We start from the raw sequence: 15,147 nt of genomic DNA, 5'->3' as shown, positions 1-15,147 counted from the left end.
TCACTTACAGAATAGTGTTTGAGAGGAGACAGGCAGATCCTCCTCTGTCCAAAAAAGTTTCCCAGAAATTGACATTACTTCTTTTCTTTTAGAACAATTAATCTCCTTTAAGATTCATACTTAGATACAGTTACTGTTGAAATACATGTATATACACACACATGAATAAAACAGAATTATGTTATGTAAAATTGGTAAAATGGAAAATAAGAGGAAGAAATCCCCCTAAAATCACACCATGCTAAAACAACTATTTTCAGCATTGTACTGCCTTTAACTCTAGTCCTCCACTTTGGACCCCCCATCTCCCAAACCCTCAATGATGGTTATGACAATGCCCTGACATTCCATGAATGCATTTACAGTTACATTCTTTTTCCGTGGCAAAGGAACCTGGCTCCATTAAGGATCCTAAGACTCCTTTAAGGATGGGGGCACAGAAAATGTCACTCTGTCTTAAAAACCACGTGACGCTACCCTCTGTCTTATATCCTCCGATAGTCTCTTTTGCCTACAGGGTCAAGTTCGAGCTCCTTAGACTTTGGACCATGCCGCTCTCCTTGACTGAGTTCCCGCCTCCCAGCCTCACTTCTAGTCACACCTCCTGTCCTTGAACCCAACACTGCAATCGCACTGTCCCAGTTCTTTGAAAGCTGTGCTGACGTGAGCGTCTGTGGTTGCAGACATGCTCCCTCCTCTGTCTATAATACCCACCTGTCCTTTGCCCATCTGGTGAATTTCTACTCATCTTCAAAACTCTGCTCAACTACCTCCTCCTCTATGAAGGCTTCCTTGTCCTCCCAAGTAGAAACGACCTTTCATTCTTTAGTGCCTCCAATGTATCCCATACACACTTCCTTTATAGCATCTGTAATCCCTTTTTGGACCTACTTATAAGCCCCAAACATATCATGTGTCTCTCCAGATGTAGGTGCTTAACTTGTCTGACGTTAGCATGTCATGTCTGATGAACAACAAAAACATAATGAACAATAACCACAAGATGATCCTTTTCTGGATCAGTCAGAGGGGCAGGAGCATCCCTAATCAAGTGGATTCCAAAGTGGATCCTTGACATTCCATGCCAGGTATGCTTCAGTGTTTTCCTAGGAAAGCAGGCATTTCTTCTTTCTTGAAAATGTTGAAGAACATGAGGAGAGTTGTAAGTGTGAGGGATTGACCATAACTCTGCCAGGCTGCAGGAAACTGGATTAGATGCATAGTTTCCAGCCAGTGATAATTATAACGATGATAATAATATTAATGGTAGCTAAAATTTATTGAGCACTTATTCTGTGCCATACAAAGTACATTCTTTACATAGGACTCTACATGTGTTAGTTGACAACCACTCTAAGGTATAGATCCTATTATATCCCCAGTTACAATTGAGGAGAAGTGTCTCAAAGAGGTTAAATGACTTGCCTAAGGTCACGAAAGCTAGTAAATGGCAGACCTGGGATTCAAACCTAGGGATCTAGCTTTAAAGCCTATGTAGTGTACTCCCTACTCTGAGCTCTGCGAGCTTTAGAGGTAGACAGATGCGTATTTACAAACATATACACACAATACATACATTTGATTTGAATTTGGAAAATGAATTTACGTGTGATTGATGCATGAGTTTAAATAAGATTTGTATCTTGATGACACCTGTTACTATTCTAAAAACTGAGGAAAATTCTGCATTTCAATCAATCAGTTAATAACAAATCCATTTAACGCAGGCCTACTACTTGCTTAGTTGGGGGACACAGGACCTAACCACGATCCATTCTTTCAAGGCATTTACAAGGTAAAACTGTCAGGACAATACTTAGAAATCATACTGAAATCTACACATCCAGGTAAGTGATCACCTTGTTTGGTGATACACTTAGCTATTGCTCAAACTGCCTTTGGAAATAATTTATGAAACACACAAGAATCGATTTAACTATTTTAAGCTCACAGTTTACTTTTATCCTAAACAGTGCTATCTACCTTAACTGCCATTTTATTTGACATTTGGTTAGTTCTAAATATCTAATTCATCCTCAAAGGAGGAGAATTTGCTACCACTATTTGTGTGGATGTAGTATATGAATACATACAGTCATATAGAAGACACATACATATATATCCTGTGGTTTACGAGGGCAATTCCCAAAGGACTGGAAAAAATCAGTGCTTGTCCAATAGGAATATATGAGCCATATATGTAATTTTTGATTTTCTGATAGCCACATTTTAAAAAGAAACAGATGAAATTAACTTTAATAATACTTTTTTTTTTTTTTGCAGTATGCGGGCCTCTCACTGCTGTGGCCTCTCCTGTTGCGGAGCACAGGCTCCAGAGGCACAGGCTCAGCGGCCATGGCTCACGGGCCCAGCCGCTCCACGGCATGTGGGATCCTCCCGGACCGGGGCACGAACCTGTGTCCCCTGCATCGGCAGGCGGTCTCTCAACCCCTGCGCCACCAGGGAAACCCTAATGATACTTTTAATTTAAACAAATATATCAAAAATATTATCATTCCAATGTGTAATCAATGTAAAAATTATTGAGAAATTTAACCTTTTTTTCATACTAAGTCTTCGAAATTTGGTGTGTATTTTATTCTTATAGAACACCTCAACTTCGATCAGCCACATCTCAGTTGTTCAAGAGCCGCATGTGGTTAGTGACTGCCATACTGTAGAGTGCAGGATTAAATATTTAGAGCTATAGCTGTCGTGTTAGAAAAAGAGTAAAAGTGCCCCACCCCTTGCATATCTTACTCTGAAAAGTAATGACTCTAAGAGGTATAATACATTGATGCAAGTGAAATACTGTTGAGTAATAAACAACAGCTTGTGATCACATTTAATTGGGGCACAAACACTAAATAATGCAAGAGTTTGTGGAAAGGATGATTCCAAAAGGCCGAAGTCATCTTCATGGAGGAACCTAGCTCATCAGTAAAGGACAGGCAATTGGAGAAGAAAGAAGGGTATTTTACAACATTCAAGGGTTAAACCCTTCCAGACAAGGAATAATGGTACGAATACACCAAGAAACACTTAGTTCAGAAAAACCTAATGATTATAGTCAACCACACAACTATGATAGGAACCCAGTGAATGGATTTGTAAGTAGTGAGCCACTCTTTCACAGACAAGGCTCTTTAGACATTAAGCAGAGAAGTATTACTAAGCTACATGAAATTTGGAACTGAAATACAAAAATGGTAGAAACCCCACATGATTTACTTGGTAACACCTGATTCATAATCTCTTTATATAAAATCTCTGGACCCCAGTTAACTCAAGTGTAAAATAAAGTGGACGCAACCCTGAGGTCCCTTATAGCTAGGGTGACCTGTGATTTATTGTGCAAACCTGGACACTTTCAAGAGTAAAAGGGGCACTATTAATAATTATGCTGGGGTAAGAGGTATAAACTAGAAGTGTTTCACAGCCATAAAACTATATGATCCTCTTCTACCAAAAGGATGCAACAGCTACCCCTATGCAGGGACGTGGAGCTGATCAAAGTCCAGGTGTGTTCTTATTACCTCTGCATGGCCACAGGGGCCTTGTGGGCTAATATGCATTGATACGAGTGAGGCAGCTTCGCACCTCCCCCCCAAAGCATTTTAAATTGGCTTGAATTTGGGAACAGGGTTCCATATGGACAGAGCTGGACTCTGACAGCCTGAATATATTTACTGAAGACAACAAATCATTGACAGACTAAATGTAACAGAGGAAAGGCCTGGCCTGCTTGTACTCAAAATCTGACTTTGTAATTGTAGCCTCCTTTAGACAGGCCTAATCAATTAGAAGAGGCTGATTTTAACCAGTTGCAGGCTCATTACCCTGCATTCCAGTTTGTGTTGATGAAAATCAGTTTCAGTCTGTGGCCTGGAACTCATGTACAGCACTTCCTGAGGCCTCTTATATAAACACATCAAAACATTTTTTTATTTGGAGCTGCCCCTCTCCCTTTTAAGAAAACCACTTTGTGAATCATGATGAAAATAGAACAATTGCATGTGGATCTGGGGCCCATACCAGGAAATATACATGACACCAAGGAACACGTATAAAGTCAGAGCTCAAGGTAGCGAGGGGTGGATTTGAGATTGAGTCTCAAATATCCAGGCTCCAGCATCAAATGAGTCCACTAGGCTATCTCTACAAAATGGAACAGAATGAACTCTGAGTTCTTGAAAATGATGACCTTTCAAAGAAAATGCATGAAATAGGAAAGAGCCAAGGTCTCAGAAATACAGAGGTATCTGAGTAGAGTCCAGACTCTTCCCTGAATGACCAAATAGAAAACAAACTTGCAACTAAACAAGGACAAGTTTCCTTGGGAAGCTTCTATGAGGAAACCGTATGATACTATGTTTAATTTTGATATGTGGTTAGTCCTGCAAAAGTAGAAGGTGGGGGAGTGCGTAGTAGAGCCGCTCAGTACCCTACCTACATTTCAAAGACCTGTAATCATTCCAAAATATGATATAAATATGACTCATACCTGGCCGGTTGTCTTTTGAGGGTTTGTCAAGACAGCAAGTCAACAGGAAGAGAATATCAATATACACAGCTCTGGTCACCAAACATGGATTTTGCCTAGAAAAGTAAAGAACAGAAAATAAATTGATATTTTCTCTCTCTGAAGCCTGAGTCACAGAAAAGAGAAAATGGGTATTTTCTACCAGGCACGTCATGAGGCTCAGAGTTGTAATGAATGCTAAAAATGATGGACAGTCACCAATGGTGAGAACACACGAGCAAGTCAAGGAGAAAATGAAGTCCTAGTGCATATGGTGGAGGTTGGGGCTGTGAGTGTACGAAACAGAGAAAACTCTATGCTCTGGCTCCAAAGAAAATTAACTGAAAACAGACGACAACCAATATCTGATCCCAGTTATTTGGAAACAAGGGGGTGGGGGGAATACGACACCATTTTCTGTTATCTTCCTCTGAACTGGACAAATTTAGGGGGAAAATCATTGGTTATGAATATCACTGATTTAGCATTTCGGAGGAGAATTGCACTCACATATGATAAACCATATTTACGGACTTAAAATAACCAGCTGAAAAAACAAACACGCGAAAAGCATTAACAAACGCTGCAACAGACATTCCTTTCCCGATAAATGAGATTTTTTTCTTTTTTCAATAAATGGAGCAGCTCTTTTTTACGCTTTGAACCACATGCTGGAAAAAGTAAGTGGGCTCCGATTTAGGGGGTCTAGATAAAAAAGAATGAAGACCTTCTTTTGAGTACAGCACCGAAAGTCCCCGGCTCTGAGCCTCAGTTCATATTGACCATGAAAAGGGCCCAAACCTCCTTGGTGCACTAAGAACTCAGGGCAAGCAGTAGAAACAGTAGGGACAGATCTGGGTTTGAATGCTGGCTTTGCCACTTAGTATCTCTGTGACCTGAACCAGATTCCTGAACGTGTACAACTGACACCCTAATCACCTCACCTCACGGTGAATCACTGTGAGCATAGATGTGGTACATTCCCTGCCCTGCTCCCCTGCCTCCGACCTACGATGAGGGAAGGGTACAAGTCTGGTTAGTATATTTCCATCTGGCTTGATCCCTCAATCCATCCTTCTCACTCCCTGTAAATTAACAGTTTTACCATTTCCCTAAAGTTTATTCACACTCTGTCCTGAACTGCCCATATCCTAGGGATACACATGATTTGCATGAAAAGGAAATCAGATACTTTTAAGTTAAAACTGTCTTGTTTCAAGGTCTCCCCATTGTTGACCTGCCTCACTTCTGTCCCACTGACTTGCTTCACCTACAGTATCTGCTTGCTCCCTGACATAACTACTAGTTTATGTGTATACCTCACATTTGGCCTAATTTCATACCTACGCCTGGTTATTTTAAAAAATTAGTTTTAAAAAACAGGTAACACATGCACATGGTATAAAAATAATTCAAACAGTACAAAAGGGTATGCAGTAAAAATAAAGTTCCTTTTCCATGCCCCCACCATCTACCCACATGTTCTATTCCCCTGAGGCAACCGCTATTACTACTTTCTACAGTATATCCTGCCAGACACATTCTATTCATTTACAAGCATCTATCTATAGCTACCCACTTGTTTATTTTTATATAAGTAGTGGTTTACTACATACTAAGTTCTGAGTATTACTTTTTTTCCTGCTAATATATTTTAGATATATCATTCTATTAAAAACAGAGATTGTTTAACTCTTTTTTTTTTTTGCGGTACGCGGGCCTGTCACTGTTGTGGCCTCTCCCGTTGCGGAGCACAGGCTCTGGACACGCAGGCTCAGCGGCCATGGCTCACGGGCCCAGCCACTCTGCGGCATGTGGGATCTTCCCGGACCGGGGCACGAACCCGTGTCCTCTGCATCGGCAGGCGGACTCTCATCCACTGTGCCACCAGGGAAGCCCTTGCCTTATTTGTTAAATGGTTGTGAACTGCTCCATTTCATGGATGTACCTGTCCCCTACTGAAATAATTCAGATTGTTAAAGATACTTTGCTGAAAACAACGCTGCAATAAAGATATATGTAACTGAGTTTTATGCATATGAATGAGTACTCAAAAGAGAAATCCCTAAAAGCTGAATTGCTGGATCAAGATATTTGCACATTTAAAATTTTGCTTGATTTTGATAAGATGCTCACCAAAGAGACTGTACCTATTTATACTTTCACCAACAATGTGTAAGAATCCCACCCACCAACAACCTGACCAACACAGTAATTAAACTTTTAGACCTTTGCCAAGCTAAGTGAAAAATAGTATCTCATTGTTTTAAGTCACAATTATTTTATTATAAGTGAGGTTAACCATCCCTTCATATGCTACTCATATGAATTTCCTTTTCTGTGAACTGTAATCAAATCTCCTGTCCATTATGTTATTGGTCTTTTCCTTATTGATTTGTAGGAGCTCTTTGTATATTAAGGAAATCTGCCCTTTGTCACATGTGTTGCAAATATGTTTTTGCAGTTTACCATGTCTTTTAACTTTATTTATATTTTTTTGCAATTCAAAAATGTTTAGTTTTATGCAGTCAAATATATTAATATTTTTATCTATGCCTTCTGGATTTTATGTCATGCTAACACTCTAACCCTTCTCCAAGATAAATATAGATATACATTTTAAAATTTTCCCATATTTTCTTCTAGTACTTTACAGTTCCTTTTTTTGTTCTTGTTAACATTTTGATCTATTTGGAATTCCCCCTTCCCAAATGTTACCCCTATCTTTTGTCTCTATCCAATTTTCCCCAGGTCAGTCCATAACTTGACCTGTGAAGTTGAAAAGCCCACAGTCTATGAAAACTTCTTTAATGATATTTCCAGTTCTGGCATTTCCACTGTTTAACAGGTGGGATATCCTCCCCTCCCCGCAGAGAAATGGTCACTCAAGAAAGAAAGCAAGAAAACCTAATGCCAGGGGTTAATGAATTATCAGACATAAAGCACAGGGCTGAATAATAAATGGTCTGCAGATAGCAGGTGGAAGGCCTCCTGAGCATTCAGCTTTGAGCTAGGTGCTGGGAAGAGATGCACATGAAATGATTTCTGACCTCGGAGAGTTTTGTCTCATTATGGAGACAGAAACAAAGACAAACTTCAGGACAGTATGTAAGGAGTTAAGGGAAAGAACATATTAGGGTGGACTGGAGACATGGAAATGGGTTTATGAAGATGTAATTCCAACTGGACTGTGAATGATGGGAAGAATTTAGATAGACAAAGTTGACAAGGAAGGGGATTTTGAGAGGGGGCAATAGATGTAGGAAGAAATGAGTTTGGCTTGTCCAGGGACCTGGAGAGACCAGTCTGGGAAGACAGAGAATGTATTGAGAAGGTGGAAACAAGAGTGAGGCAAGCCAGGCTTTCAGGAGATGGGATACTCCGTGCTAACTGGTGCTCCTCGGTGTGCTCCTTGCTCCATTTGGCCTCATAGAGTCATAGCTTCTCACCCTAGATGTTTTTCTGCTGGTGAAGCCATACGGAACCATCAAGGGAAGTTTTTGGGAAACTGGTTTGACTTTCAAGTCTGGAGGAACTCAGGGGCCTCCCCTCCTACCCCTGACCCTACAGGGTTTCAAGCCTACTTTCCATGAGATTTTTAGCTAGGTTAATATATATATTTTTAATTTCTAAATGAACAGGGAGGAAAGGCTGGAAATCTTTAAAGCCCCCTGCCAGGCTGAAGTGTTCTGCATCTTCTCTTTTTTTTTTTTTTTTTTTTTGTGGTACGCGGGCCGCTCACTGTTGTGGCCTCTCCCGTTGCGGAGCACAGGCTCCGGACGCGCAGGCTCAGCGGCCATGGCTCACGGGCCCAGCTGCTTCGCGGCATGTGGGATCTTCCCGGACCGGGGCACGAACCTGTGTCCCCTGCACCGGCAGGCGGACTCTCAACCACTGCACCACCAGGGAAGCCCTGCATCTTCTCTTGACCTGGCACAGGCTGCCGACCTTGCAGGCCTCCTGGGACACCGCAGGGACCACTCTGACTGCTCCCACAACTGTGAGGCTCTAGGCCAAGTCTAACGTAGTCTAACGAGATCATGGGAGGCTCCCTCAAAGGCTGCTGCTCTTGATTCCAGGAAACAGAGAGGATCTGGGGCTACAAAGGAGTCCATCCATGGCTTCTCCTTTGAGACTGACTCGGAGAGAAATTCTGGCCTGGAGTCCACCGTTCGAGGCTCCACCCTCGAGGACAGCCACAGCCTCAGCCTCAGAACATCGCCGCCTGGAATCAGAGTTGGGCTTCACTCTGAACTGGCTTCTAAGTCAGGAAAATAATTTTTTTTTCTCTTTCTTTTTCTCTCCCTATTACTTGATGTTTGTTCTGACTTGGAAATGGTACGCTGTGAGTTCAGGGTGAGCCAGAGGTTTGTTCTCGGTCTGTCAAGCCACTTTGATGATGGGAATAAAATCCTGGGAAAGAGCAAGCCAGCTGGACAGGAAACCAAGCCACAGGGTTTTGGTGGGTTTGGGGATTTTTTCCTTCCCCCAAATGGAAAAATCCTGGCATGGGGCATGGTATAATAAAGATTTAGAGTGTTCGAAAAAAGTCAGGAGTGGTCAGGGTCTAACAGATGGGCTGAAAAACAGCATAATAGTGGTTTTAGAAGGAGTAGCAGGAATCAGGTACTACGAGGACTAAGTTTACATATAAAAAATGAAATGAAGGGCTTGTTAAAATTCTTTCTTCCACTCTTTTTATCATTTGTCCCTTGACAAACACCCACCTGAGAACCTGATCTCTGAACTTCATTAAACCTCCTGCCCTCTCTCCTGGAAGTTGGGAGAGGCAGAAGGCAGGGGTGAGACAGGAAGGCTTCCCAGACTCATCCACAATGGCCCTAGTGTCTAGAGGACAGCAGGAGCTCTTGGGAAGTCTGTGATAAATTATTCACTTCTCCTGTCCCTTCCGGAATTCCAGTGGCTGCAGAGCTTTTTAACTGCAGCCCATTCATTCAGAAAACATTTACTAAGAGGAAACTGAGAGCCAGGAATAGTGCCAGGGTATGGAAATATGAAGATGAAATGCTTCAGTGACACAGTCACTGCCCTCAAGGAACTTAGAGTCCTGAATAGTGTTTTTCAAACTGTAGGTTATGACCCATTTCGTTAGTTATGAAATAAACTAGTAGGTGGTGACCAGCATAAGAGAAAGAAAGGAAGGAAGAAGAAGAGGGGGATGGAGGAGGAAGGAGAGAGCTAGCTAGGGAAGGGAAGGAGGGAGAGATGAAGAAAATATAATCCCAGTACATTAAAGTAGTCAGGGTAAGCATCATTCCCTTAAATTGTTTGTTATACACAGGATTTCTATAAAATCCTTGCCCAGAAAGATTTTTTTTTTTTTTTCCCGATACACAGGCCTCTCACTGTTGTGGCCTCTCCCGTTGCGGAGCACAGGCTCCGGATGCACAGGCTTAGTGGCCATAGCTCACGGGCCCAGCCGCTCCGCTGCATGTGGGATCTTCCCAGACCGGGGCATGAACCCGTGTCCCCTGCATTGGCAGGTGGACTCTCAACCACTGCGCCACCAGGGAAGCCCCAGAAATAATTTTTAATAAATTATCTTTGATATGATATAATTTATAAAATGTAATAATTTTAAGTAAAAATATTGATTGATTTAGTCTAACTCCTTTCTTTTTCTTTTCCAGGTTATAAGTCACCCTCTATTATACTGAATGGTATCAGTGGGGTATGCTTGATATCCAAAATGATGGTAGATATGTCGAATGCTAACATTCCCAAAATTGAATACTCGAATAAATCTTGAGTAAATTCTCTGTCTGTTGCATTTTTTTTTTTGCAGACTGTTCATATGTTACATAGACAGTAAAATATCAAACTATACAAGATTTCATAGGTGTGTGTATGTGTGGATATATGTATATATATGTGTATATATACACACATATATACACACACACACAGAGTACAAAGTCATCTGTAAAATGTATTTCTTGTTGTGAGTGGCTGTCAGAAAACCTTGAAAGCCACTAGTTTAGTGACAGAAACACATAACCAATCATATGGTATGATGGGTGCCCAAAGGAAGGGTTGACAGAGTGAAAATTAAGGATGGGGAAGGGGGAAATGCCTAGGTGAGCCCAGAAGTGCCTTGGCAAAGCTGGAGGATGAGGGGGAGTCTGGGAGACAGACCATGGACAGAATGACCCCAGCAGAGGAAGCACCATGTCCAAAGATGACAGCATGTGACATGTTTGAAGAATAACAAGAAGTGCAAAGAGGATGTGGAAGGGGAGGGACAGCAGGAAACGACAGCGGATGGGTGACATGCCCCAAATGGGAGTGCTGAGGAGTGACCTTTAAGAGCTCCAAAAGCTCCAAAGGGTTGAAGCGCTAGTGGCACCCCATCGATCCAAGTCATGCTGGAAGGCTGGGATCCCTGCTCATTAGCATGAAGCCTTGGTGGGTTCCCTGGAAGAAACAGTTCACTTTGGACATACAAAACTCTTCCAGAAGAATTCACTGCCATACTCAGTGGGCTGAAAACAGCTGTTCTGGCTTTAGGCACTAGCGTTTGTTAAGGTCTCTAAGTCCGGAGACCATATCTGGACTTCAACAGAGTCAGGGTCTAAGGTCACTCCAGTCTCCAGGGAATTACTCCCGCAGAATCCTGATTAGACTCATGGCTTAACTTTATGAATCTAGAAACCTTTACTAAGCACCATGGGGGACATCCTACTTGGAACAGAAATGGAGGGAGGGGATAAGGTTCTGGCCTTGAAGAGCTTATGGCTGCGCGTGTGTGCGCGCGTGTGCGTGTGTGTGGGGTATGTGGAGAAAAACAAAACACACAAAAAACAGTTTTAGAGAATGTCATGGAGGAGGGGTCTGGAGACATGGAAGGATTTGGCTAGTGAATGGAAAGAAGGAATTCCAGGCAGGAGAGTTCACTGGAGCAAAGATACAAAGGTGGGAACATGCTTGCCACATGCCGGGAAGAATGAAGACCAGAAAATGAAATAGGTGCAGCTGGCCAGCTTGATGGCTTAGAATGACTCTGGGTCGTGAGTCCTGGCAGGGCCCCATCACAGCCCATTGTGGGCTCTTCCTCTAATCTGGGCTCCTACGTGGGCTCACTCCTACACAGGTCACTTCTGGTCTCCACCGCAATGAGTACAAAGCACGAGCAGCCTCTCACTGTGGAGCCAGCAGTGGAGTTAATGAAGCAATATCCCGGGGACCACCACCGGGCCTGAAATAGGCTGCAAAGAAGAAAACCCGAAAAAAGAGAGGGAAAGTAGGTGAGAAGGCAGGTGAGAAGCCGGGCCGGGGGTTGGGGGAGAAGAGAAGGTAAAGAGAGCGGAAAAGTAGAAGAGGGAGGAGGGAAATAGTCTACAACGTGTTCCCACGCCCTGCCACGGCCCCCCACTGGACACATGTCTAGCCACGCCGTGTCCTGTATTTAAAACTCACTTCAAAGCCTGTCCTCTAGGAAACCTTCCCTGACTAACCATTAGAGAACAGCCTCTGAGGACAGTCTGAATGGCTGACCTGACGGGCTATTTTTTTGACCTTCCTTTGGTCTCCCAGAGATCCCGCTGGCCATCTTTGTAGTCCTCGGCAGTTTGAGACTCTGCGACAGGGCAGCCGTCTGCAGACCAGACGCCGCCTCTCCCTACATTTGGTTTTAAAAGGAAGAGCTGCTGTGGTTAGGAGGCAGGAGGTACTTCTCTGAGGCAGGCTACATTAAGTCATATAAATGTGGAAGTGTAAATTAAATAAAAAGAACCCCTCTCTCCCTTCTGACTTCCATTTTCACCACAGCTCCCAGCCAAGCAAACATCATACGGCATTCCTGGAGAAACAATAAGGGATTTGTTTAAACCAAGATGCCAAACGGTCATGAATTGCAGAATATATATTTTTAAACAAGTTATTTTCCCCCGCTGTAACATCCAGAATTCAGATCTGCATGAGGGGCCAGCTGGCAGCAGCACGCAGGCCCCGACTGGCTACCCGGGACTGCTCGTTTACCTTGCCCTCCCCTGGGGGAGGGGAGGCGGGTGACGGCAGAGCTGCTTTTTTATGGTTATGTTCCAACTTCCATCCAGCCATTCTTGGTCTGGAGTTTTGCAAGTGTTTATACTCACACCCACATGTATAAGCTGCCCCAGAGCCCTCCTACTTGGATTTTCCTTTTAAAGTGAAGCCATCTTCGTGCCCTGCTCTGGTGGTTGACCAATTCGTAAGGAATTCTTACCAAGTCGTCATGCACAGAGCAAGAGACCATGAGCTGTGAGTCTGTCCAGAAAGGGACCAAATGTCCAGCCATGTGCTACAGAGCACATGGGGCCGCCTCCGGAAAGGCTGATTTTGTCCCTGGGGGACGGAATCTGAAAACAGGGGGCCATAATCACTTTACCAAGGTTCTGGGTCGGCACTCCGCAAAGGCCCAGGCAGTCTGCACAAGACCCTGGGGCACTTCTTAGGTCAAGGTCGAAGCCACAGCCGCCTCTGCTTCCCTGGGAGTGCCGCTGCTCAAGAGGAACCCCACAAGCTCAATGCCAAGGCTTTGCCTTTCCCTCCATGAAAGCTCACCTGCCTTTTCAGAGGACTCCCAGGGAGCCTCCCACACCCCCAGAGGCCCTCATGTTTTTCCATCTTTCTATTAGGCATCTTTTTCTCATTAATGTACTAACACTCAAGTTATGTGTACAGAATGAGGAAAAAGGGACCTTGTGTGGGGCTTGGGATTTGTTCAAAGCCTGAAGAAACCATTTTAGAGGGTGTATGTTTTTTATTCCTTTTATGAGAGATGCATGTTTCCCCCCTTCTGTGACTTGTTTAAAAGTAAAGTTTAATATGCTGCCAGAGGAACTGCTGGTTAATAACTTAATAAGCAATGTGCTAGGAATTATGGGAGAAAAGTATTATCCAAGAAAACTTTTATTGTACAGTTTGGGGCTTGGAGGATATATAGCTTCGGTTATTATATAAAATGCTAACAGAAGTCCCCTTTCTTTTCAACCTTACTTTCTCCCTAGAATTATTAAAAAAGGATATATTAAGTGAGGTGAATGAACACTTCTAGAAGCTGCATGAGAAGTCTGCATGTAGATCACAGGTAAGAATTTCTAACAGTACAGTCAGAACTCTGCTAATGTGAACCTGGCAAAGCACACACTTGGAAATTAGCCTTGGCAATAATAATAATATCAACGGCATTTTATTAAAAGTTTTATCTTCGGGCTTCCCTGGTGGCGCAGTGGTTGAGAGTCCGCCTGCCGATGCAGGGGACACGGGTTCGTGTCCCGGTCCAGGAGGATCCCACATGCCGCAGAGCGGCTGGGCCCGTGAGCCATGGCCGCTGAGCCTGCGTGTCCGGAGCCTGTGCTCCGCAACAGGAGAGGCCACAACAGTGAGAGGCCCGCGTACCGCAAAAAAAGAAAGAAAAAAAAAAGTTTTATCTTCAAAAAATATTTTATCTTTAAAAGATTCTTAAGAGAGAAGAAAAGTAGGCATTATTATTCTCATTTTTATAAATCAACAAGGTAGCTCATATAGCTCAAGTGACCTATCCAAGATCGGGGCAAAAACCAAGAATAGAACCAAGGTTTTCTAGACAAATTGTATCCGTGTGTCCCAAACACAATCAGATGAAAAGTGAGACCCTGTGCCAAACAATTAGGGTATTTCGGTTTGCAGCCACGCACTCTGGGGCTATGTCCTGGTCACCAGTGTGGTGAAGAGCAAGGCTCTGAGCACAGCTGCTTCAACATGGCTGATGATGCAGACAAAGACTTAGCTATCTGACAATAAATATTCCCTATATTTGCTTAGCTCTTTTGTACCTGCATACCCATTACTCACCATGTCCTTCCCCACCCTCACCTATTGCACATTTTGGAGCTTCCAACTTTACAGACAAAAACTGAAGCCCAAAGAAGTTCGAGGCCACACATCACTGGTTAGTAGTTGAGCAGGTGCCAGAACCCAGACCTACTACCCGCGAGTGCACCCTGCCTCCCTCAACCTCAGGGAGGTGCATTCACAGCTAGAGGCTTTTCCACTCACCCAGTGCCTCTCCAAGTGACCCTCCCTGTGGTCACCCAGGAACACAGGGCCTTTGGGCTGGTGAGGGTCCCTTCCGGCTCAAGGGGGAATAAGCTCCCGAACGTGCGTGGGAAGCTATTTCCAGAGGCCTGCAGGACAGTCCAGTCGCTGAGGAAACCTGGGCATCACTGGCAGCTGAGGGGAAGGACGACAATGAGGCTTCGGAGGGTCTCTCTCAAGTCCGCTCCCTTGGCCCATTCATGTGAGACCTGCCCACGTGCAAAAGCCTTCCTAGGGTCAGCCCGAAGCTGGCCACAAAGGACAAACGCACCAAGGCTAAGTCAGCTCAGTATGAGGACAGAGAAGCAGGAAGTCAAGTGAGGCTTCAACAAGTGCTCCTGCCAGGTCTGTGTGCTGCCTGAAAGCCTGCCCCCAAGTTACTGACTTGAGTTAAAGGCATTGCCTCCAGAAGATCACTACTGAAAAACAGTTGTACTACCCAGAAAAATTAACTTATTTACACATTAGCACTTGGTAACATGTGAGCATGATTTGTTGGTCATACCAAGTGGCAGTCAGCCAGCTGAGAGTGGATTTCTGAGGAAAGG

At 43.8% G+C, this 15,147-nt stretch overlaps 1 protein-coding gene across 5 annotated transcripts in view; it reads right to left on the bottom strand.

Annotated features, from left to right (window-relative positions):
* THADA (THADA armadillo repeat containing) overlaps positions 1-15,147 on the bottom strand; it is a 315,670-nt gene that overhangs the window by 74,813 nt on the left and 225,710 nt on the right. For all 5 annotated transcript variants that reach the window (XM_060309158.1, XM_060309159.2, XM_030857806.2 and 2 more), the window contains one exon: positions 4,505-4,599. In XM_060309158.1, coding sequence (XP_060165141.1) covers positions 4,505-4,599 — 95 coding nt within the window. The remainder of the gene's footprint in view (positions 1-4,504; positions 4,600-15,147) is intronic.

Source organism: Globicephala melas, chromosome 12 (assembly GCF_963455315.2).
Source record: "Globicephala melas chromosome 12, mGloMel1.2, whole genome shotgun sequence".
Lineage (NCBI taxonomy): Eukaryota > Metazoa > Chordata > Mammalia > Artiodactyla > Delphinidae > Globicephala > Globicephala melas.
Note: the sequence above shows the minus strand (reverse complement) of the source record. Positions and strands in the feature narration are given on the sequence as shown.